The 22,484-nt window shown below is 55.1% G+C and overlaps 2 protein-coding genes across 2 annotated transcripts in view; one reads left to right on the forward strand and one right to left on the reverse strand.

Moving 5' to 3' along the window:
* The window catches only part of HID1 (HID1 domain containing), an 18,641-nt gene extending 4,861 nt beyond the window's left edge, over positions 1-13,780 (forward strand). Inside the window, exons 2-19 of the mRNA XM_003786144.3 lie at positions 930-1,079; positions 1,651-1,821; positions 2,439-2,555; positions 3,043-3,149; positions 3,395-3,511; positions 5,038-5,260; positions 5,350-5,406; positions 6,248-6,388; positions 6,536-6,626; positions 6,803-6,954; positions 7,043-7,121; positions 8,712-8,876; positions 10,460-10,687; positions 10,958-11,064; positions 11,531-11,611; positions 12,355-12,446; positions 12,580-12,738; positions 13,052-13,780. Of these exons, the coding sequence (XP_003786192.1) occupies positions 930-1,079; positions 1,651-1,821; positions 2,439-2,555; positions 3,043-3,149; positions 3,395-3,511; positions 5,038-5,260; positions 5,350-5,406; positions 6,248-6,388; positions 6,536-6,626; positions 6,803-6,954; positions 7,043-7,121; positions 8,712-8,876; positions 10,460-10,687; positions 10,958-11,064; positions 11,531-11,611; positions 12,355-12,446; positions 12,580-12,738; positions 13,052-13,115 (2,301 nt within the window). The 3' untranslated portion in view covers positions 13,116-13,780. The remainder of the gene's footprint in view (positions 1-929; positions 1,080-1,650; positions 1,822-2,438; positions 2,556-3,042; positions 3,150-3,394; positions 3,512-5,037; positions 5,261-5,349; positions 5,407-6,247; positions 6,389-6,535; positions 6,627-6,802; positions 6,955-7,042; positions 7,122-8,711; positions 8,877-10,459; positions 10,688-10,957; positions 11,065-11,530; positions 11,612-12,354; positions 12,447-12,579; positions 12,739-13,051) is intronic.
* Positions 13,781-14,951: 1,171 nt separating this feature from the next.
* Positions 14,952-22,484, reverse strand: part of OTOP3 (otopetrin 3) — a 10,768-nt gene continuing 3,235 nt past the window's right edge. The window contains exons 2-7 of the mRNA XM_003786147.3: positions 20,480-20,896; positions 20,258-20,394; positions 19,781-19,839; positions 19,430-19,548; positions 16,210-17,024; positions 14,952-15,160 (exon numbers count right to left, since the gene is read on the reverse strand). Coding sequence (XP_003786195.1) covers positions 14,990-15,160; positions 16,210-17,024; positions 19,430-19,548; positions 19,781-19,839; positions 20,258-20,394; positions 20,480-20,896 — 1,718 coding nt within the window. The 3' untranslated portion in view covers positions 14,952-14,989. The remainder of the gene's footprint in view (positions 15,161-16,209; positions 17,025-19,429; positions 19,549-19,780; positions 19,840-20,257; positions 20,395-20,479; positions 20,897-22,484) is intronic.

Below are 22,484 nucleotides of genomic sequence, written 5' to 3' on the forward strand. Positions count from 1 at the left end.
GGATTCGAACCCGCCACCTTAGGTGTACATGGCTGGCGCCTTAGCCGGTTGAGCTATAGGCGCTGAGCGTGGATTTGGAATTTGTTGTTGGAGAAGGGAGGATGCTGGGGAGAGGGGACAGCCTGGGTAAAGGCAGAGAAAAGGCAGAGACAGCGGAGTTATGTCCTAGGAGTCATAAATGTAGGTGCGTGTATGTGCATACATGTGTGCATGTGTGTACGCATAAGGTGTGTTTAAGTCAAATCTTGGCTGAGAGTAGGGCCAAGGTTTGGACTTGATCCAGCAGGCGGTGGGAGCTCCTGAAAGTCTTCATGTGAGGGAGTCTTGCCTTTGGTGCTGTGCTCTGGCACAGGGTTGGGGCAGCATGGAGGCAGGGTTGAAGGTAGATTCAGACAGGGTAGCCCTGGCTGGCAGACTGGGCTGCAGTGCTGGGAGGAGGGTGCTTGGCTCAGAGAGCTGTGGAGGTTGAGCGCACCAGGTTTGGTACCTGCTGAATGGCAGAGGCTGCAGGACTGGGAGGCAGCTTGGGTGACTGGAAGCGGAGTGCATGTTCCCTTCTTCCCTGAGCATCTGACCTAGCAGTGTCACCTGCATCCATGTCCAGGAAGGGAGGTCTGCACTGCCAGAGGAGGATGGCGGCTTAGCCAGGTCATACAGGCTCTCAGGGACTAGGCTGGACTTTGGCTATTAGATTCAGTGCCAGGTTGACCCCTGACCATGCACATTGAGTGTCTCCAGCCTGACTGTGCTGACCTGGGCTGGTGGTGGCTGAAGGATGTCCCCACCCATGTGGGAAACCTGTTGATACCAGCTGGAATGAATTAGGAGGGCTATGGTTTCCCTCTTTGGGTCTGTCTTGGCTATAGGTTGTGCAAACTGTGGGTCCATTGGCAAGAGGTCATGTAACTCTACCCTGGGTCTCCCCACAGCCTGTGGAAGCCACCGATGATGCCTTTTGGGACCAGTTCTGGGCAGATACGGCCACCTCAGTGCAGGATGTATTTGCATTGGTGCCTGCAGCAGAGATCCGGGCTGTGCGGGAAGAGTCTCCTTCCAACCTGGCCACCCTGTGCTACAAGGTGATATGACCAGCCCCTCACAGCCACTGCCCACTGAGCCATCTTCCATCTCCCCAGGGCAGCTGATGACGGCCCAGACTGCAGTGAGGAAGGCCAGGCACCCAGACATCCCTCCCTCTGTTGAGGCAGTCCAGGCACTTCACCCAGTTCTCCCCCTAGCCTAGGTTGTTCTCCCTGCTAGGGGAGTGACCACGGCAGCTGCCATTTATGAGGGTTCCTCTAAGCCACACTTTGCTGAGCACTTTCCACAAATCAATTCCTTCAGCTCACTCTGTGAGGTGGGTAGTGTTAGTGTTGCCATCTTACGGCTAAAGATACTGAGGCTGAGACTGGGGTCATCACTTAGTAAGGTCTTGGCTAGCCAGTGGGTGAGATGGGCTCCCCTGATGCCCTAAGCTGCTCTGGCCCATACCCTGGTTCCCTGGGCTGGCTGGCCCTGTCTGCAGAGATAGCCCTGCCTGTAGTTCTCTCCCTCTCCCTCTCTGTGGCCTTGGTGTCCACCCTGATCCCCAGTACCAGGGCCCTGCTCTCCTCTTCCAACATGACCCTCTGCTCCTGCCGGTCCCCACAGGCTGTTGAGAAGCTGGTGCAGGGAGCTGAGGGTGGCTGCCATTCAGAGAAGGAGAAGCAGATTGTCCTGAACTGCAGCCGGCTTCTCACCCGTGTGCTGCCCTACATCTTTGAGGACCCGGACTGGAGGGGCTTCTTCTGGTCCACAGTGCCCGGGGCAGGGCGAAGAGGGGTCTGTGGGCCTGGCCCGGGTTGGGTGGGAGGTAGAGTTGGTGTGACAGGGAGAGCACCTTTCAGGGCTGGCCACATTTCTCCAAAGTTCCTCTGGGACCTGGGAAGCACAGGGAGTGGGGTGGACAGTGGGGTTGCTGTGGAGGGATGGTGGTCAGTGTCACTTCCTTAGGCTCAGTTCTCTCATGGGGGTCTCTGTCCCCACAGCCTGGAGGAGATAGGTGTGGAGAAGCCAAGAGCTGAGGGTGGCTAGGCAGGGATGGGGCAGGGCAGCTGGACCTTTTGAGGGCCCAAGAGGGACCATATTGTCCTCTCTTACCTGCACTGGGCTTATCTCTGAGGGGTGGGGTATATGGACTTCCTATGGGGCTGAGGCTCTTGAGGTTAGCAGACACCACTTGGCCCTGTCCCAGTTGCTGTCCCTGGGCCTGGTTCTCTGCTGTGCCTCCCTCTGCCTTGAGGGTTTTGGAGTGACCTGGAGCTCATGTCCTCTCCATCTGTATGCCCATGCTGACTGCTTGGGCCCAGTCCCTGTCCTTCTGCACACCCCTCCTCAAGATCTGGGGCCCCCTCTCCTTGGCAACTACCACCGAGGCAGCCTGAATGCTCTGTCCCCAGCAGGGGGAGGAGGATGATGAGAATGCCCGGCCCCTGGCTGAGTCCCTGCTCCTGGCCATTGCTGACCTGCTCTTCTGCCCAGACTTCACGGTCCAGAGCCACCGCAGGAGCACTGTGGTGAGGGCAGCTGGGGTGGGCGCTCATCCTGGTGGGGGTTGGGCTAACTGAAGTTCAGAGGGCAGGAAGCTTTGGGGGCTGGAGTGCTCCAGGAAAGCTTGGCTGCCTGGCACGTGTGGGCCTGGATTGGGGGGGGGGGTGGCTGGTACAGCTGGAGCAGAGCCAGTGGGGCTGGCCCTGTCACTGCATCCGGGTGGCTGTGTACAGGCACCCATTGTCTTGCCTGCTCAGGGTTGGCCATAGGGAGGAGTGGGCTGGGATGCTGGAGCCTGTCCTCTCACTTCCTGTGGGCCCAGGGAGAGACCTCGAGTGCTCTCCGACCCCACCCCACATACCACCAAGGCACCCAATTCCCTGCCCCTCCCTCCCTTTCATCTCAAACTGGACTGAGCAAGTAAAAGAACCAGTGTAAGAATGAAGAAAAACAAGGTTTCACCATGCTGCTATTCACGCTGCCACCCCCACCTTGTCACTGGCCTTGTCCCAGGACTCGGCAGAGGACGTCCATTCCCTGGACAGCTGTGAATACATCTGGGAGGCCGGCGTGGGCTTTGCTCACTCTCCCCAGCCTAATTACATCCACGACATGAACCGGTGAGCTTTGCTCAGGCCCAGAATCCTTGGCAGGGCTGGACCCAGGCCAGGTCCCTGCACACCTCAGAGAGGCCCACAGGGTCTTCCAAGTACTCTCACCAGGTGTGGCCCAACTTCATTCTTCTGGGGATAAACGGGCATTACTTCCTGTCTTGGGCATGGCTGGGCATGGCTGGGCAAGGTGGGCAGCACCCTCCTAGGGGGACTAGGATCTAAGGTATCATCCCCCATTCCTGCACCCCAAGGATGGAGCTGCTGAAACTGCTGCTGACATGCTTCTCAGAGGCCATGTACCTGCCCCCGGCTCCAGAAAGTGGTGGCACCAACCCATGGGTTCAGTTCTTTTGTTCCACGGAGAACAGGTGAGGGGCTCCTTGCCTTTCTTTCCCTGGGCTGAGACCACTTCCCTTGCTGAGTCTTACTTGGGAGAGTGCTGCCCCCTGGTGGTAATGGGGAGCACTCAACAGCCACACTTCATACTTGTCTGGTCCTTGGAGTCCCCTGCATAGGAACTGGGGGTCCTCCACCTAGAACCACCTGTCCAGTAGGAATGTAATGCAAACCACATGTGCAATGTTAAAATTTAAAAAGTAAAAAAAGGTAAGATTAATTTTAATGATATATTTCATTTAACCCAAAATATCCCCCAATATTAGCATTTAACGTGTATTCAGTATACGAAATCAATGAGATGTTTTGCATTTACCCCCTTTTTATTACTGAGACAGAATCTCAGGGTGTCACCCTGTAGAGTTCCCTGGCATCATAGCTCACAGTAACCTCCAACTCTTGGGCTCACGTGATCCTTTTGCTTCAGTTTCTTCTATTTTTAGTAGAGATGGGGTCTCACTCTTGTTCTGGCTGGTCTTGAACTCCTGAGCTCAAGCTATCCACCCACTTCAGCCTCTCAGAGTGCTAGGATTACAGGCATAAGCCACTGTGCCTGGCCTGCATTCTTTTCTTCATACCACATTTTCAAAATCCAGTGTGTATTTTATACTTACAACACATCTCAATTTGGACCAGCCACATTCCAAGTGCTTAATAGGTACATGTGGCTTGTGGCTGCCATGTAGGACTATTCGGTTTAGACAGTGAGGGTGGAGGAAGTGTGACAAGTACCCTGAAGGATGGTGGGGGCTGGTCTGCTTGGGGCACTCATGTACTATGGGGGCACATGTGATTACCTGGAGGTATCATATCAGCCACATGGTGGACTGAGTTTTGGAGCAGGCGTACTCCAGGTGTGCCCAGGACTGTGCTGGTAACATAGGAGGTTAGTGCCTCTGTGGCGAGGGTCGGCCCTCTGACATTGAGATCCTATGGCTTGCCTCATCCTTCAGGTTTTGCTGGTCTTCCCGACATTAAATTTTTTTTTTTTTTTTTGCCAGAAGAAAAGGGAGCCCAGGTGACGCCCTCTGCCACCCATGATCAAAGGCTGGTGAGAGTTTTCTTTCTCACCAGCCTTATCAGGCAAACTGCCACCCTTTGTCACTCACTTAACCTCTCTGGGTCTCAGCTTCCTCATCAGTAAGATGAGCAGCTTGAACCCTGACATCTTACAAATCTGAATCAAGTCATTCTGTGGCCTGGGAATTGGCTGATTGAGCCGGTACTCTGCTCCTGTGGGGGAAGCCAGCCTTCTCTGTGGGTCTCTAGTCCCATGTCTGAAGCCCTGAGGGAGGGTATTTTCCTTTTAGGACTCAAAGAGGTATGAAGGCATCCCACTCTGGAAGGGATGAGCTCTTGGTTCTGTTCCCCAGCTCCCAGCCCAGAGCCTGGCTCTGAAATGCTTGTTGAATGAGGAGGTGGCTTGGCTGACCCTGCAGAATGGTGGGAGGGCTGAGCCCTGGATGGTGCCCCTGCAGCTCCGCCCCTCTCCCTGCAGACATGCCCTGCCCCTCTTCACCTCTCTGCTTAACACCGTGTGTGCCTATGACCCTGTGGGCTATGGGATCCCCTACAACCACTTGCTCTTCTCCGACTACCGGGAACCCTTGGTGGAGGAGGCTGCCCAGGTGCTCATTGTCACCTTGGACCATGACAGCGCCACCAGTGCCAGCCCCACCGTGGATGGCACCACCACAGGCACTGCCATGGATGATGCTGATGTAAGGATGGGAGCAGGGAGAGCAGCTGTGGGTGTGGGGTAAGGGCAGGGTGAGGGCACCTGCTCACCAGGGGCTTCTATTCTTGGTAGCCTCCAGGGCCTGAGAATCTGTTTGTGAACTACCTGTCTCGTATCCATCGTGAGGAGGTGAGTTAAGTGCAGCTCTTAGGTTCTCACTGCCTATGAAGTTATGGCTTTGAAGGGGTGGGGAAATCCTGACTCTATGAGAAGGGACCATGGTCTCCATGGACTTGGGCCACCCCCTTATGAGGTAGTGATGGTAGGACTGAGGGGCTTTCATAATGCAGAAAGAGTTGATGCCCTGAATTGGGTGGGGATAACCAGGCAGGCTTCTAGGACGAGTGGCTCTGGTGTTGAGTTTCAGGGGGGAAGGAAAATGACAATGGACAGTGGACTTTATGCCAGACAGGCCCAGGTTCATGTGGGTCTGTTGCCTTGGAGAGGTGCTCTCCCAAAGCTCTAACTTCTGCAGCTGCAAAAATGGGCCTGTAGCTGATCCTCACCTGTGAGGACGGAAGTCAAACAGCCAGCTGGTGGCAGGTGCTCAGAACATTAAGGCTCTTCAGGAACAGTGGAGTGCTCTTCATGTGGGATGGGGTTATGGGGTAGAGTATTTCAGGGAAGCCAGGGGATGAGTCTAGGAGGGTAGGGCCCAGTTCAGGATGTGTGCGTATGTGTGAGTCACCAGGAGCCTTGCTTGGGGGTGGGACAGGGACAGAGAGGCTGTAGTCTAGGGGGGAGGGGACGGAGGAAGAGAGGGCAGTGGGCTCTGTACACTTGCTCTGGGCTCAGCTTCCTGAGGGGGCATCCCCAAGACAGACACTGATGTCAGAATCTGGGTCCTCTGGCTCTGGAGGTGGGATCAGGCTCTGGGGGAGTAAGGAGGCATTTGTGGGGATCCTAGACTGGGAAGCCAGGGTGAAGAGGAGCTGGGATAGACAGATCCCTGCTTTGCCCTCCCTCCCAGGACTTCCAGTTCATCCTCAAGGGCATAGCCCGGCTGCTGTCCAACCCCCTGCTCCAGACCTACCTGCCCAACTCCACGAAGAAGATCCAGTTCCACCAGGAGCTGCTGGTTCTCTTCTGGAAGCTCTGTGACTTCAACAAGGTGGGCCAGCTTCGAGGTGCTCAGCTCAGTGGCTGGTGGAGATAGAGAGTGGCTGCCCCATAGCCTGGGGGAACTGAGGAGAGGGGCATGGGGCAGAGTTGCACCTCTCTCTGTCCCAGCCCACCTGACCTCTCCCTCCTCCCCCAGAAATTCCTCTTCTTTGTTCTGAAGAGCAGCGACGTGCTGGACATCCTAGTCCCAATCCTCTACTTCCTCAACGACGCCCGCGCCGACCAGTGTAAGACCAGAGTGGGGTGTGGGGATGCTGGGGCTTCCTGGCAGTGGGGGCCGGACCATCTGACCTGCCTCTCAGGAGCTCAGAAGCCGTGCTCTGACCTCCCAGGATGGGTCCCTGCCCTGGCACCATCCCTCCCCTCCCACCCTGAGTGACCCCTCCTGTGCCACTTGCCGCAGCTCGTGTGGGCCTGATGCACATTGGCGTCTTCATCCTGCTGCTCCTGAGCGGGGAACGGAACTTCGGGGTGCGGCTGAACAAGCCTTACTCCGTGCGCGTGCCCATGGATATCCCGGTCTTCACGGGTACTCACGCCGACCTGCTCATTGTGGTGAGGGGGCTCGCATGGCCCAGCCCTGAGGGTGTGGGGCAAATCTTCCTGGCCGAGTCTGGAGGCACCGGTTTTCCTTCCACCACAGGTATTCCACAAGATCATCACCAGCGGGCACCAGCGGCTGCAGCCCCTCTTCGACTGCTTGCTCACCATCGTGGTCAACGGTAGGGGCCGGGCCCGCCTTCACCATGTTTGCCACCAGGTGGCGCCAGGCGCTAGGCCGAACTACCGCCTGCTCTCTGGTCCAACCCCGCTGGATCCAGTGATAGCTTGTGAGACGCTGTGTGCTGCTGATTTTTCTGGTAGCCACATTGAACATACAAAAGAACAGATGACAACAATTTTATAGTATACTTTTTCTTTTTCTTTTTTTTGAGACAGAGTCTCATTTTGTTACACTTGGTAGAGTGCTATGGCATCATAGCTCACAGCAACCTCAAACTCTTGGACTAAAATGATTCTCCTGCCTCAGCCTCCCTGGTAGCTGGGACTACAGGCACCCTCCACAACGCCTAGCTATTTTTAGAGTCAGGATCTAGTTTTTGCTCAGGCTGGTCTTGAACTCCTGAGCTCAGGCCATCCACTGGCCTCAGCCTCCTAGAGAATATATTTTTTTCTAATGCACTATATACCAAATACTATCATCTCAATATGTAGTCAATATGAAAATTACTAATGAGCTATATATTCTTTTTCACACCCAGTCTTCAAAATCTGTGTGTTTCACACACATAGCACATCTTAGTACTAGTTGTGTTTCAAGCACTTAATGGCCACATATGGCTAGTGACTACCATATTGGGTGGCACAGGTTTGGACAACTGGAGTCACATAGTAGGGACATAAAAGCCACCTCCTTTCTGCCTTTGCCTCACAGCACAGACTGCACACAGCTGCCTGGGAGAGGAGGCAGGTGGTCTCAGGCTGACACTTGGGGCCAGCAGGTGGGCAGCAGTGGGCTGGGGCAGAGTGATTTCAGCATGATGTCTTTAGGAGAGGGTAGTTATGGTGGGTGGTAGCTGACCCATGTGTAGTCTGGTTAGACTGCAAGGTGATTGGCGTGGGGCTGCTAGCTGGGTTGTGAGCTCTAGGGCCAAGGCTGTCCCTCCCCTTACCTATTCACTCACTGGCTCTATCCCACAAATCTTAAGTGAGCCAGCGCTGAGAATGCATTTGTGAACCAAACAGCCTCCTGCACTATGTGGCCCTCAGGAAGTGCACAGATCAACAAGTTACTCCAGGCTGGGCACACCGTTTCATCTTTGATGCTGCCACCTACCCCCGCCCCCTGCTCTCTCCCAGCTTCCTCCTGGGGGTAGAGGAGGAGAGGGCTGTGTGCAAAACTACCTATCTAATGCTATGGCATTCCAGAAAGACTTAAAGGTCCTGAGTTTGTATCCTGGCCCAATCATTTTATTACTGGGGAACTTGAGCCAAGGTTACAACCCTCCCTGAGCCTCAGTTTCCTCATCTGTAAAATAGGGATAATCTCTTCTGTGTCCTGCCTCCCTGTTAGATGGGGAAGATTGGGAGAGGTGAGATGTGTGTGGCTTTGTAAGCAGGACAGCTCTCCTCTATGGTCAGGGATGAAGGTGAGGGGAGGGTGGAGCCTTGCTGGCTCTAGGGGCTTGGTTTTCCTGTCCTTGCAGCAGGCAGGGAGGGATTGGGACAGCAGCACCTTGCTCCATGCAGGCCTAGCGTGTGCAGGAGCTGGGTGGCAGGGGCCCAAGAGTGAGCTGACGGCTCCCCTGCAGTGTCTCCCTACCTCAAGAGCCTATCCATGGTGACTGCCAACAAGCTGTTACACCTGCTGGAGGCCTTCTCCACCACCTGGTTCCTCTTCTCCGCCCCTCAGAACCATCACCTGGTCTTCTTCCTCCTAGAGGTCTTCAACAACATCATCCAGTACCAGTTTGACGGTAAGGCAGCTGCCCAAGTTCCTGGCCAGCCTCAGGGGCAGGGATCAGGGCAGCCCATGGGTAGGGACACCTTCCCATCTAAGGAGGGCACAGCCCAGGAACTGGTCCCCAGGGGGTGCTTGCCTGCTGGCCTTCTGCTCCCAGTTCATTCATTCAGTGTGCATTCATTGAGTACTTGCTGTGTACTTGGGTACAGGAGATACAGTAAGGAACAAAGAAGATGTGCTTCCCTCCCCATGGAGCTCACAGCTGGGGATGGAGGCTTCAAACAGATGATCCCCCGGAAGGTCATCTTAAATTTAATAAAAGAGGGTGGCGCCGGTGGCTCAAGGAGTAGGGCGCCAGCCCCATATGTCAGAGGTGGCGGGTTCAAACCCAGCCCCAGCCAAAAACTGCAAAAAAAAAAATTAATAAAAGAGAAGGTCAGACACCTGATGGGTGTCTCAGCAGCCATCCTGCCCAATGTCACAGACACCTGGCTGCCTGGTGTAAATTCAGGCCTTGCCACTCATTAGCTCTGTGATTGAGGGAATGTTACCTAACCTCTCTGAGCCTCAGTTTCCCCCCCCACACCCCGTAACATAGCCTTGACGCAGGCCAGGAGGATGGCTCATGCCTATAATTCTAGCTTTCTGGGAGGCTCAGGTGGGAGGATGCTTGAGCTCAGGAGTTCAAGACCAGCCTGAGCAAGAGGGAAACCCCCATCTCTACTAGAAATATGGAAAAATCAACTAGGTGTTGTGTGGACTCCTGTAGGCCCAGCTACTTGGGAGACTGAGGCAGGAGGATTGCTTGAATCCATGAGTTTGAGGTTGCCGTGAGCTAGGCTGACACCATGGTACTACTCTAGCCTGGGCAACAGAGTGAGACGCTGTCTCAAAAAAAGAAAGAAAGAAAAAAGCTGGCCATGACAATAGTACTGAGAGTCCTTATCTTAGAAGCTTTTGGGAGGATTAAGTAAAATAACGTACAAAAAGCACAGTGTCTGAAAATTTAAATATTAGCAATTATTATTATTGCTTTTTCCCAAATAAGTACAATTTGTACTGATCTGTGAGGGCTGAGTGGGGTGGGTGGAAAGCACTGTGGAGGATCAGGAGGGGACAACGGGCAGGTGCCCTGTGAGGTGTTGAACTATGAGCAGAAGAGTGTGGTGTGAGGCAGGATCAGAGGGGTGGATGTAAGCTCAGAAGGCCTCGAAAGGTATTTGGCCCTGAGAGCTGGGGGAGGGAGGGCTGGAAGAGAGGCGCTCTCAGTGTGGTCCTCCCGGACTCCTCTGGGGCCAGTTGGCTCAGGGAGAGTCAAAATATTTCACAGCTGGCTTGGAGTGGACACGGCCAGGCCGCTCTGGGGCCTACCCCTCTTTTCCTGGGTGCTGTGTTGTGAGGGGTCTTGCTGGTCCCAGAGGGCAGTTATGTGGAGCTCAGGTCAGATGCTGTTTTCCCATAACATAACACCCTGGGATGGTTACGCATGGTGGCACGAAGGTCTGCCCAGCTCTGCCCTGGTACCCTCTGCGGGGCTCCCTGTTCCACCTACCTCCTGCCTCTGGGGAAGACACTGTCCTGGTTCCCTCCCCACAGGAAACTCCAACCTGGTCTACGCCATCATTCGCAAGCGCAGCGTCTTCCACCAGTTGGCCAACCTGCCCACCGACCCACCTGCCATCCACAAGGCCCTGCAGCGGCGCCGAAAGACGCCTGAGTCCTTGTCCCGCACAGGCTCCCAGGAGGGCGCCTCCATGGAGGGGTCCCGCCCTGCCGCCCCTGCAGAGCCTGGCACCCTCAAGGCCAGTCTGGTGGCCACCCCAGGTCTGTTGCTGGTGGGTTGGAGGGGTCAGGGCTGGGCATGGTCTCTGGGTTATGACCCCATCTCTGGCAAGGGGCATGGCCTGCGTTGGGAAGCTGGGGGGATGAGGATGGGCCACACAGGTGGGGTGGAGGTGTTGGGTGTGGGCTCTGGGAGGGGTGGACACAGGTGGGGGTCGGGATCAGACATAACACAGAGCATCTAAGGTGAGTGGAGGGGAGAGGGGGCTCACGACTGTGGTAGGGGTCCTCACTCCTACCATGCCCACCTAGGCATTGACAAGCTGACAGAGAAGTCCCAGGTGTCAGAGGATGGCACCTTGCGGTCCCTGGAGCCTGAGGCCCAGCAAAGTTCGGCAGATGGTAGCCCTGCTGAGGGGGTAGGTGACAGAGACTCCTGGAACGGGGTGAGGCTGGGCCATCCCTTCCTCCCTGGCCTATGGTGTGGGCTGGGCTAGGGCACTGTGGGGTTACCTGTGACAGGGGAGCAGGCACCCTGGGCATCAGAGTTGGTACTGCTGACTCTTGGGGCCTTTCACAGACCCCTCCCTTGTTTATTGGTCATGGTAAAGGCCTTGGCCTTCAGGTTCCTCATCCATCAGCCTTATCTGATCTGGCCTTTACCCTGCCTGCCCTGTCAGCCCCTGGTCCTGAACCCGTCACTGGGCTGGGCTGGGCTAGAGCCGGGGCCCAGGGCAAAGGGTGATGGGCTGGGCCTTGGGCCTTCTCTTCTGTTGGGAGTGACCCCTCCCCCTGCTGCAGTCAGTGGGGAGAGCTCATTACCCTCTACCTGTACCTTGTATCCTCTCCTTCCATCACTCACCCCCATTCCTTTCTGGGGACCAGGAGCCCAGCCAGGCATGGAGGGAGCAGCGGCGACTGTCCAACACGTCAACCAGTGGACAATGGAGTCCAACATCAGAGTGGGTGAGGACACTGTGCTGCAGGAGCCGGGTGCTGGGGTTCAGGAAGATGGCACTGAGGTGGCCCTGGAACAGCTCAGTGAAGACATGGATGAGACTGCATCCTCGGACTCTGGCCTGGGAGCTGGCCTCAGGCTCACGCTCGGGCTGGTTGACTTTCCTGTGTGTTTGGCATCTCTCTGGCTTAGTCGCTTCCTCCATCTACACTGCCTGCCAGAATTCCCCAGCAGGATTACGCTCCCATTGCATACATTGCTAACTTCCCTAATAAATCCACCTTCCTGACTTCCCTGAGTCGTGTACCCACTTCCTGTGTGTTTCCCGAGATCATCACTGACTGTGCTGGAACAGGGGTGGGTATCACCATTAATGGTGGTTTCTGTTCACGGGCCTGTTTGATGCCACCCTGCCTGTGTGGCCCATCCTCATCTCCCCAGCTTCCCAACACAGGCCCTTTGCCAGAGATGGGGTCATACCCCATGTATAATTAGGATGATTTCCATCCCTGCCTGATCATACTGTTGTAAGAGCTAAAGGGGACAGAAAGGCATGTGGCAGTGTCCGGCCTATGGAAGGTGGTTAATAGGGTTGCGACCCTCACCATTAACGGTGGTTTCTGTTCACGGGCCTGCTTGGTGCCAGGCCCTTGCTATGGGGAGAGAGGATGCTTCCTGCCTCGGGGCACCTGTGGTTCTGGGTCACGGGCAGGCCTGTCCCATAGTCCCAGCAGGCTCCACCCTCCTCCAGGTCCTGTCCTGGAAGTCGAAGCTGCCGCTGCAGACCATCATGAGGCTGCTGCAGGTGCTAGTGCCCCAGGTGGAGAAGATCTGCATTGACAAGTGAGTCCGCCCAGGGTGGGGCGGTGGGGGCTCTGGGGCAGGCTAGCCCAGGCTCCAGTGAGGGTGTGTCCCGGGTGAGCCCTTGCCCTCCTAGACCTGGGGCTCATGCTGGAGAACCCTCCCTTCTCTCTAGGGGCCTGACGGACGAGTCAGAGATCCTGAGGTTCCTGCAGCATGGCACCTTGGTGGGGCTGCTGCCCGTGCCCCACCCCATCCTCATCCGCAAGTACCAGGCCAACTCGGGCACGGCCATGTGGTTCCGCACCTACATGTGGGGCATCATCTACCTGAGGTGGGCCCCAGGGGCAGGTCTGGTGCCCACCTAAGGCCTGCCCAGCAGGGCTCACAGGGCCCTCAGCTCTGGTTCCCACCGTCTGTGGTGGGGTTAATGTCAAGACAGCCAACCAAGGTGGTCTTATCTGCTTGAGGGTGGGCACCCAGTGCCCAGGGTGGGACATCAGGCTGGAGAGGTTGGTTTAGGCATCTGTGCCACCTAGCTGGAGGCTAGAGGGGGTGGTTTGGGCGTCACTGCCACCTAGCTCCTCCCCAGCATCTTTCCCAAAAGGCACTTCAGCACCAGGGTGACCCCACCACTCCCTCTACAGGAATGTGGACCCCCCTGTCTGGTACGACACCGATGTGAAGCTGTTTGAAATCCAGCGGGTGTGAGGACCAAACCTGCATGGGGCTGGGGCTGAGGGGAGCCAGGTTCCTGGTCCCTGACGCTTCCCCAGACCCACCGTTCTGAGCTTTAAATTACCATGATCAGGCACAGCTGAGTGGCTGTCCTGGGTGGCAGGCCCCAGAGGTCCCCTGTGGCTGGGATGCTGTGAACCAGCTCTGACCTCCACACCCCAGGCTGGACTCACAGGAGCCTCCTGTCTCCAGGGCTGCAGGTCCCACCATAGCCCCCACTCTCTGATGCCCCTTTCAGGACACATCCCTCACTGTCCACCTACCCCCAGAAGCCACCAGGTCACTGTGCTCAATGGGTTTGCCCAAGGAGCCATGGGCTTTCCCTTGAGGCACCTGGCAGGGGAAGGGGAGTCACCTGTTCCAGGCACAGCCAGGCTGCTCCTTCCTATAGACTGCAAAAGCCGGACTGGGCCCCTCCTGTGTTCTTGGGGTTTGGAATGGGGTGTGGAGCGTCTCCTGCTGTATTCCTTCTCCTATCTCCTTCCTTCCCAGTCCTCCCTGACTGGCCTGCTGCCTGCATGGGGGGGATTCCACCCTCCCCAGCTCAGGCCGCTGGGTTCCCCTTACCCCACTTGTGTCAGTACAATCTTCGCTCTGTACAATCGGCCTCTTTACACAATAAAACCTCCCTCACGCTCTGCCTTTTTGTGCTTGGAGGGGAAGGGTCAGGACATGGCTCTTATCTTCAGGAGAGCTGGGGACTCTGCACCCCAGAGTCAGTCCCCATAGGGCCTTTAGTGCATGACTGAGGCCAGCTTTGTCACTTCCTTGGGTGAGAAACTTCCTGAGGTTTGGGCCCTTGGGCTGTGGCCAGTCAGAGAGAAAGCACACCCAGGAGGGGCCAGGGGGCTGCCTCAGGCACCACAGAGACCGAGCCCAGGTTGGGGGGGACCCGAGCAGTGTCCCAGTACTTGCCAGTGCAAGGGAGGGGGTGAGGAGGAGGGCAGAACCTCATTGCAGGGCCTCACCCTGGGCACAGCTCGCTGTTTGCTCTGGGCTCAGGGAGATGGATGGGCCGTCAGTGCTGCTGTCCCCTCCCTGCCCCACCTATAGGCTTGGAGGATCAGGCGGGCCCATGACCTCTATGGTGAGCCAGCTACAGAAAGTCACTTAGAGCTCTGCCCCAGAGAGAGTGTGTGCTGGGTGGCCCTTCTCAGCCCTTCCCTTGGATTGGACAAGGGAAAGATTGGCTTAGATCACCCCGGCCCAGGAATGGGACTGTCCCAGCCACATCCCAGCCCCACAGCCCTGCACAGGGGGACCATCTTTTCCCACCTCTGTCCCTGGAAACAAATGCCACCAAGCCTGAATAGTATTGATCAAACAAACAGGGTTTATGCAGCAGGAGAGCTGTTGGGCTCTGCCTGGCAGCTAATTAATGAGCTCATTAGGAGACAGGCTGTGTGGGGAAAGGGGCAGGGCTGCTGGCCAAGTTCTGAGTTCCTAGGGTGTCCTGGGCCACGCTTGGACTGTGTGCCCTTCCCACAGCAAGGGGCTGACCCTTGAGGCCTCCAAACTCCCCAGGCCCCATTATTGAGGTCTGACTATCCCAGAGAACAACTGGGAGGGGGCCCCCCGCCAGGCTTCTGGGGTGCACCCTGGGCTTACTGATTGTGACGGGAGGGCAAGGGGCATGGGCATCACAAACTCAGTGCCCCACCCATGATCTTGGGCTACTGGCACTGCCCTCCTCTTCACTCAGTGAGGCTCTGGGAGAGGGAGGCTCTGGGAGCCCCAGGCTGGGCCCTGCACCTCTTGGAATGAGGCATCTGCTTGGCAACTGGGGGTGACATTTTCCCCAGCCCTGGTACTTTAGGGTTCTGCTGGGGTGAGTTTCTTGGGCAGATTCAGGCCCCCAGGTAGACCTCCACCAGCCCTCCCACAGAGTGCATGCGGTAAAAGACTCCCAGAGGCAGGCCGAAGTTGACGATGGTGAACCACGTCCGGTAGCCATAGAAATCCTTTTCCAGCCCATTCTCAAACTCCGGGTGTATGCCAAATGCAGGCATCATCCACAGCTGGAGGGACAGGAGGTGTGCAGTAGGGGAGGGGCCTCCCTGTACCCAAGGTCCCCAGCCCAGGGGAGGCAGGCCCAGAACCTGCCGCTCCTCCAGCACTGCCCCCAACCCTTGGGCTTTCAGAGCGAACTGCTCTTCCCCGTATCTTCCTCACCCTGTACCCCAGAAGGCCTCGGCCATCTGTGTGTCTCATCTGGGGCCAGCCTGAACTGCAGGTGGACTATGAGACTGCAGACCACAGGCTGCCGCCACATGAGCTGTGCAGCTGTGCTGCAGGAATTCCCAGCATGCGACCTGCTGTGTCAAACTGGGCTCCCTGTGACCTAGCTGCAGCTCCACTCTTCTGCTCCTACCTTCTTGTCCAAATTCTGCCCATTCCTCAAGGCTTGGATCAAAGCTTCACAAAGCCTTCCTTGACCACTCAGACCCTCATTTCCCTCCCTGAGCTCCTGACATACTTTAAACCCAATTTATGACTTGTTCTCTGCCTGGACCAGAGGTTTTATTCCTTGGGTCAAACAATCCTGAGTTGTCTCGGCACTGCCGTGGGCAGGTCCAACAACCAAAGCCCCGGTTTCCTATCTGCCAAATGGGATAGTAACTGCGCCTCTTGCATGGGGTTACTGTGATGAGTCAACGAGGCGCAGGGGCAGGGCACGAAGAAGTAGCCCTGGGACTCAGCAGCTACCAGAAGCTGGGCAGTCATCACCAATATCTTTTACTAGGGAGTGCTTAGAAAATCAGTTACTTTCTGATCTCTTTGAGTGAATTCAGTGGTAATTCTCTAATCAGTTCGCCAGTGTCTCTCCGACTAGACAGTAAGCTTCTGGAGGATAGAAATCTTATATATTTGTTTGCAAGGAGCACTGAGCTATGTGCTTGGCACATTCATTCATGCCCGGCACCCTGTAGGAAGCTGGGGGATACTTTCAAGAATCATCAAGCTGGCTGGAAAAAGGTATGTGTCCTTGATCCATCCCTTCCTTAGTGAGGTTTTGGGGTCTGTCTGGCCAGCTCCACCCCCTACATCTCCCAGCCCAGCTACTCACTGTGATATTGCAGAGGATGAGGAAGAGAGAGATCTCCTTGAGTGCCCGTCGCTTCCAGTTGAGGTGGCTGTAGGAGTGAATGTAGGCCAGCGAGGCCCGCCGGAGGTCCTGGCCCAGCTCCAGCAGGGAGCCCCTGCGGGGAGGCTGGGCCTCTCCCTTCCCCAATGAGCCCTCGGGAGCTGCTTCCCAGACTGGGCGGCGGTGCAGGCCTTCAATGATGAAGACGTTCTGGGCAATGTGCTGCAGGATGAGCAGCAGCGAGTAGGCCAGCATCAGGCGGTTGAGCGACTCACTCGGGCGGGTGGCCACCACGGCCACGATGGAGAAGTAGGCAATGCCTACCTGGCCCAGCGCGGCGCCCATCAGCAGCACCACATCCAGGCTGCGGGTGGGGTTCTTGAGTGTGTCCAGCTCCCGCTCCTCCAGCCCATGGATAGCCGTGCCCGCCAGGCACGCCAGGCTCATGATGGGCAGCACGGCCACATAGAAGGCATAGTAGAGGCTGAAGTACTGGGGGGCAATGGCAGGGCCACTTGCCTCGATCTGGAAGAGCACAAAGACGCACACGCCTGCCACCAGTGTCAGCAGACCCAGCAAGGGCCCGAAGATGACCCCGTGCAGGTGGAAGGGCGGGGTGCTGGGGTGGCCGCCCGCGTGGTGTGCCAGGCGGCGGCCCACATTCTTCCACATGACGAACAGCACGGCGCAGCAGATGAGGCAGTACTCGGTGCTGAAGGGGAACAGCATCAGGTAGCCCTTCCGGAAGGCCGCACACACAGTGGCGTTGAGGCACAGACAGGTGGTGTTCTCATCGCCTGGGGTGGGGGCGGGGCCAGAGGGGCAGACAGTCAGCTGGGCCCTGCTCTGAGGACACTGGGTGCACAAATCAGTCCTGCTCCCCTCCTGGAACGTGCCAGAGGTGAAAGAGGCCCAGCTGTTGGTTTTACAGATGTGAAAACTGAAGCCCAGGTATAGAAATCAGACATCACAGAATGTTGTTCTTTTAGAAACGGATTCAAGACTTCAGGGACCAAGCATTTACAACATGATGTCTTTGGTGCCAAATAATACCTTCACCAATTACTTTCTGGACCCAAGCGAAAACCTGTAGCTTACAATGGCGGATGGGGCTGCCACACCTGAACCCAGAGACCTGCCTTGGCAGCACGCACTGTGGGGTGATCAGATATCAGGGTCTCAGATGGGTGCACCCAGGAAATGTGGGTGCCTAAGATGTCTACCCACATCTAATCTAGACTTTGGTTCATACTTTTAATATCTGGGAAAAGTAGGAAAGAGAGGAACAAGGAACAAATCTCAATGTCATTGGGAAAAAGCAGACATGGACTTGACCAAATCTATTCCATGTTTGAACAAACCATAAAGACATTTCATGGGCTAACTGGAGAAAGTTGAATATCATAGATTGACATAGAAGATGGGGATGATAAGGAATTTTTTAGCAAATAAAATAGCATTGTAGTAATGTAGGGAAATACACTTTTTGTTTTATTTTATTTGTTTTTTGGGACAGAGTCTCTCTTAGTTGCTTGGGCTAGAGTGCAGTGGTGTCATTACAGCTCACTATAATCTCAAATTCCTGGGCTCAAGTGATGCTCCTGCCTCAGCCTCCTGAGTATGTCACCGCGCCTGGATAATTTTCTATTTTTTTTTTTGTAGAAACAGGGTTGCTCCATGTTGCTTAGGTGGATTCCAAAATCTGGCCTCAAGCAATCCTCCCACCTCAGCCTCCCAAAGTGCTAGGATTACAGGCCTACATTAATGAGACAGGCCAGGAAATACACTTAGTTTTAAAGAGGTGCATACTGGAATGTTTTGAGATTAAAATGCCATGATTTCTATAATTTAAGTACCTTGGAGAAAAAATTGAAACAAATATGGCAAAATGTTATTAATAATTATCCCGTCTAGGTGATGGGATGTCTTGCTCTTTTGCTAATCTATGATGTTTGGATTTTTAATTTTTTAATTTTGAGACAGAGTCTTGCTCTGTCCCTCAGGTAGAGTGCAGTGGTGTCATCATAGGTCATTGCAACCTCAAAGTCTTGGGCTTGAGGGGATCCTCCTGCCTCATCCTCCCAAGTTGCTGGGACTACAGGTGTGTCCCACCACACCTGGCTAATTTTTCTATTTTTTTTGTAGAGATGGGGTCTCGCTTTTGCTCAGGCTGTTCTGAAACTACTGGTCTCAAGGGATACTCCCATCTCAGCCTCCCAATGTGCTAAGATTACTGGTGTAAAACATTGAGCCCGGCCCTGAATTTTTTTTATCATGACAAAGTCCATGATGTCACTTGCTAAAAATTCTCTCTTTATACAGCTTTTCTGAGAAATGTAAGCAGGTATACAGAATGCCCACAGTATACAGGCGTGCCATGATTGATGCATTGGGTGCGTGAATGCTGAGTGTGCTGAGAGGGCTTGGCTGCAGGGCATGACAGTGATGCCACCTGGGGTGGGGCAGGTTGTACACATACAGGTGTGGCTGGGTCCCGTGGAGAGTGATGTTCTCATGTAGGGTACGGGATATATCCTCTAAGGAGGGGACTGTCAGGTAGGAGATGGGGTACATCGGATGATCTTGGGAGATTTTTCTGCTCAGATATTTTGTCTCTCCTGACATGTCTAGGTACCAGACATTTGTATTAGGAAGATGTTCCTTTCAACCCAGAAGGCTTTTTAGTTTCTTGCAAGTAAAATGCAAATAGCATGGGTGGGGTGCGTACCTGAGAAACTTATCAGTGACTAGCTGGGCCAGGAGCAGCGGTGAGCTTGCTGACAGCCAGCTGGATGCCTGGCACAGGATGCAGGGTGCCAGCACCCGAGGGGGCATGATGGGTACCTCGTACCACCAGCAAACCGTGGTTTCTGTTGAATCATGATCTGGCCCCTAGAACTTTGTCCCAATTCTGTAGACCAGTGGTTCTCAACCTTCCTAATGCCACGACCCTTTAATACAGTTAAAGTTTCATTGCTAGTAGCAATGAAAATAATTTTATGCTTGGGGGGGTCATCACAACATGAGGAACTGTATTAAAGGGTTGCGGCATTAGAAAGGTTGGGAACCACTGCATAGACACACTGAGCCTCACCTATTTGAGGGAGTGTAGCCCATGCATGCATGTGCGTGCGCATGTGTGTGCGTGCGTGCATATGTGTGTGTGTTTGTGGGGAAGGAAGTCCTGGTCTCCTTGCTGTACCTGAGAACTTTTCCACAAGGTCGCTGAGCTCAGCCTCGATCTCTCGGTGTACGGAGTCATTGGTGATGGCCAGAACCCACAGCAGCAGGTTTGTGGCCAGGGTTAGCATCAGGCCACACCTGGAGGAAGTGCCACACTCTGCTCACACAGCTAGGTTGGCTCCTGTGTGCCACTGGGGCAACCACTCACTTCCAATGCCAGGTGCATCCAGTATTAGGGCATTAGGAGGGGACACACCCCTGGGACATACCCTGGAGGAGCCCACAGCCCCAGGGCCACCCTGTCTAGGGAAGCTGAGGGCGGGGTACGTTCTGAAAGCCCCAGGAGGTTTGGGATGGAGAGAAATCTTACCTCGTGAAGTTGGTCTGGACCTGAACACAGTCCTTACAGTGTTTCCAGAGCACCCAGGTCTGAAAGAGAGAGGGGCTTGAGCCCAGGGACTGGTGGGACCGTGGTGTGTCCCTGGGTGCTTGTATCTATTTACGCAGAAGACATGGATGATGACTGGGTCAGAGTCTTGGCTCTTGCTGTGTGCTGAGCCAGTGGCAAAACATCTCTGAGCCTTGGTTGCTTCAGCTCTGAAAAAGGAGTGTGTGCTCAGGCGTGCACGTGGTGTGTACCGGCAGCTGTATTTAGAGGTGTCCGTGTTTCAGAGACACGGTTTGTGAGTTGATGCAGGTATTCAGAGGTACCTGTGGATGTGGGCACAGGGAGGTGGGCATTTATAAGGGTGTGGTATGTGCTGGCGTTTGTCTGCATGGTATAGGTAACAGGGTGTATGTGTAGGATGAGTCCCCACGTGGCCTGGGGACAGGAGCGACTTGTCACCTGGATGCTGATGAAGACCATTTCGATGACAGGGAAGACAATTTCGAGCTGAGACTTGCAGTGGATGTGGCTCACGTCGTAGCCCACGCGGAAGGCGTTGAGGCAGACCGTGCAGCTGCCGAAGAGCACCAGGGAGCCTGGCAGGGTGGGAAGGCATTGGCACCTCCCGGAGGCCACTCTCCCTCCCACCCCTTTCTGTCCACCCAGCACCTTGACACTCACCCCGCACCCAGATGGGTCCCGCATGAGCGTCCTGATAGAGCACAGCATGTGGCCGGCGGATGGTACCAGCCATGTAGTAGAGAAGCCAGAGGAGGGAGAGAACTTTCAGCGCGGCCAGAAGGATCCAGACATCGCCCAGGGTGATGGCCACCTTGTTGAAGATCATGCTGCAGATGAAGGCCCCACCCAGGAACACCACGTTCAGGGCCAGGAGCCCGGAGAAGAGCTGCCCGGCCTTCTGGGCCTGCCGGTCCCGCCGCAGAAGCAGTGAGAAGTGCCGCACCAGCCAGGACTTCTGCCGGGGTGGGGCAGCAGTCCCTGTCTCCTCGGTCCCCATGTCTACTTGGCTCTCCTTGTCTGGGTTTGCTTCAGCCTCCTGTACCTCTGGAGAAGGCATGGGTAGAGCCTCGGCAGAAGCTGGAGATGAGAAGAGTTCTGGGTTGGCTGCCAGGCTGACCCAGGTTCAAGTGTCCAGCCTCTAAATGCTGTGTCACCTAGTGTGAGCTATGCAGCATCTCTGGTTGGGACGCTGGAGGTTCACACAGACCAGGAGACACAGAACGTCTTTGTGCTGCACACGAACATAAGGCACTATTTCTACTGGCTTGAGGACTACATCCTCCAATCCTGCCCCACTGTGGCCACCCCAATGTGGATAGTAATGCCAGGGGCATCTCACAGTGCCTGGCTGGTTTCTAGGGCAAAGACTTTTCACCACCATAAGGCAGCTTTTGCCCTGTTGACCTCTGGGAGGAATTCCCCTCCTGACATCCGGAAGAGCAAGGAGATACCCTCTCTTATTCTCACTGACTAATTGGGAAGTGTTCTGTTGGGAAGGATCCTGAGGTTGAGTCTGGACTTGGTGGGAAAGGATGGTGTGATCTGAAACAATATTATGGGTCTATAAATCACTTTTGAAAGATCTGGATAGAAGATAACAATCAGTTTCACAAGAGGAGTTTTGTCTGGGATTCCCTTTGAGGGGAGAAGGCTCCTGGAACTGGGAATGGCAGACTTTTCTTTAGCTTTAAAGTTCTAGTTTTTTAAAAAAAAAATTAGCACATTACTTATATAATTCAAATTAATTTTAAAGCATATTAAAGATTTAGGGAGAAAGTTCTGGGGTTGGTTTACAATGTCTGCCAAGACAGGCTGCCATCAGCACCATTGCCACGCCCTTGACTTTGATGGAACAGACTTCCTTCTGCAACCCCTCACCCCAGCACAACATGGGGCACACTATCCTTGAGCCTCCTCTTTCTTTGAATGTCTCCTGCCACTTCTTCCCTTTCCCTGAGCTTTCACTCAGGCCAACCACTTTGTTGCCACTTGCTTGGACCAGATCTTGGGCTATCCAATGCCTGCACCTCCAAGTCCAGCATGCTTTCCCCTTTGGACACATGTCCTTCCTGGTGGGCTGAGCTGTAGCTGAGAACAGCGACGATCTCTGCTTCTGGGTGCTTTCCTGGTGGGAAGGTGTCTATGAGGCCCCCTGCCACCCTAGACTCTTCCCTGGTCCTGCCAGTGGCCTAGTGCTCTGGGCTCAGGGTTCTAGGCGCTCACCGTCTTCCTTCCCCTGCTTCCTCACGGTTGCTATCTCAGGGTTCCAACTCCATTCCTATCACTCCTAGCAGGGAGCTGGGCGTATTCCTTGCCTCTCCCCTTGCTCCTTGCTCTCCCCTTAGCCTACATTTGATTATTCCAGCTCACAATCTGTTCTTAGGTTTTTTTCAACCTTTACTGTGGCCCAAGTCGCTTTTCTCTCTTTCTCCCCTCCTGAGAGCCAACTGACCTCAGTATAAAGTCCAAACTGCCTACTGCAGCCTGCGTGTTTTTTCATAGTGAAACAAGAATGGCAATGCTTAGTGTGGACCTGGTGCACACTGTGCCCAGGGCTGGGCGGCGGGTCTGGCCTTGACTTCTCTGTCCAGCATTGTCCTCTAACCCCACCCCCTTTCCTTGGGCTGTGCCATCCTGCTGCAGTTCCCTGGATGCCCCTGTCTTT

This window comes from Otolemur garnettii, unplaced genomic scaffold (assembly GCF_000181295.1).
Source record: "Otolemur garnettii isolate 467f Iridium unplaced genomic scaffold, OtoGar3 scaffold00018, whole genome shotgun sequence".
In the NCBI taxonomy this organism is placed as follows: domain Eukaryota; kingdom Metazoa; phylum Chordata; class Mammalia; order Primates; family Galagidae; genus Otolemur; species Otolemur garnettii.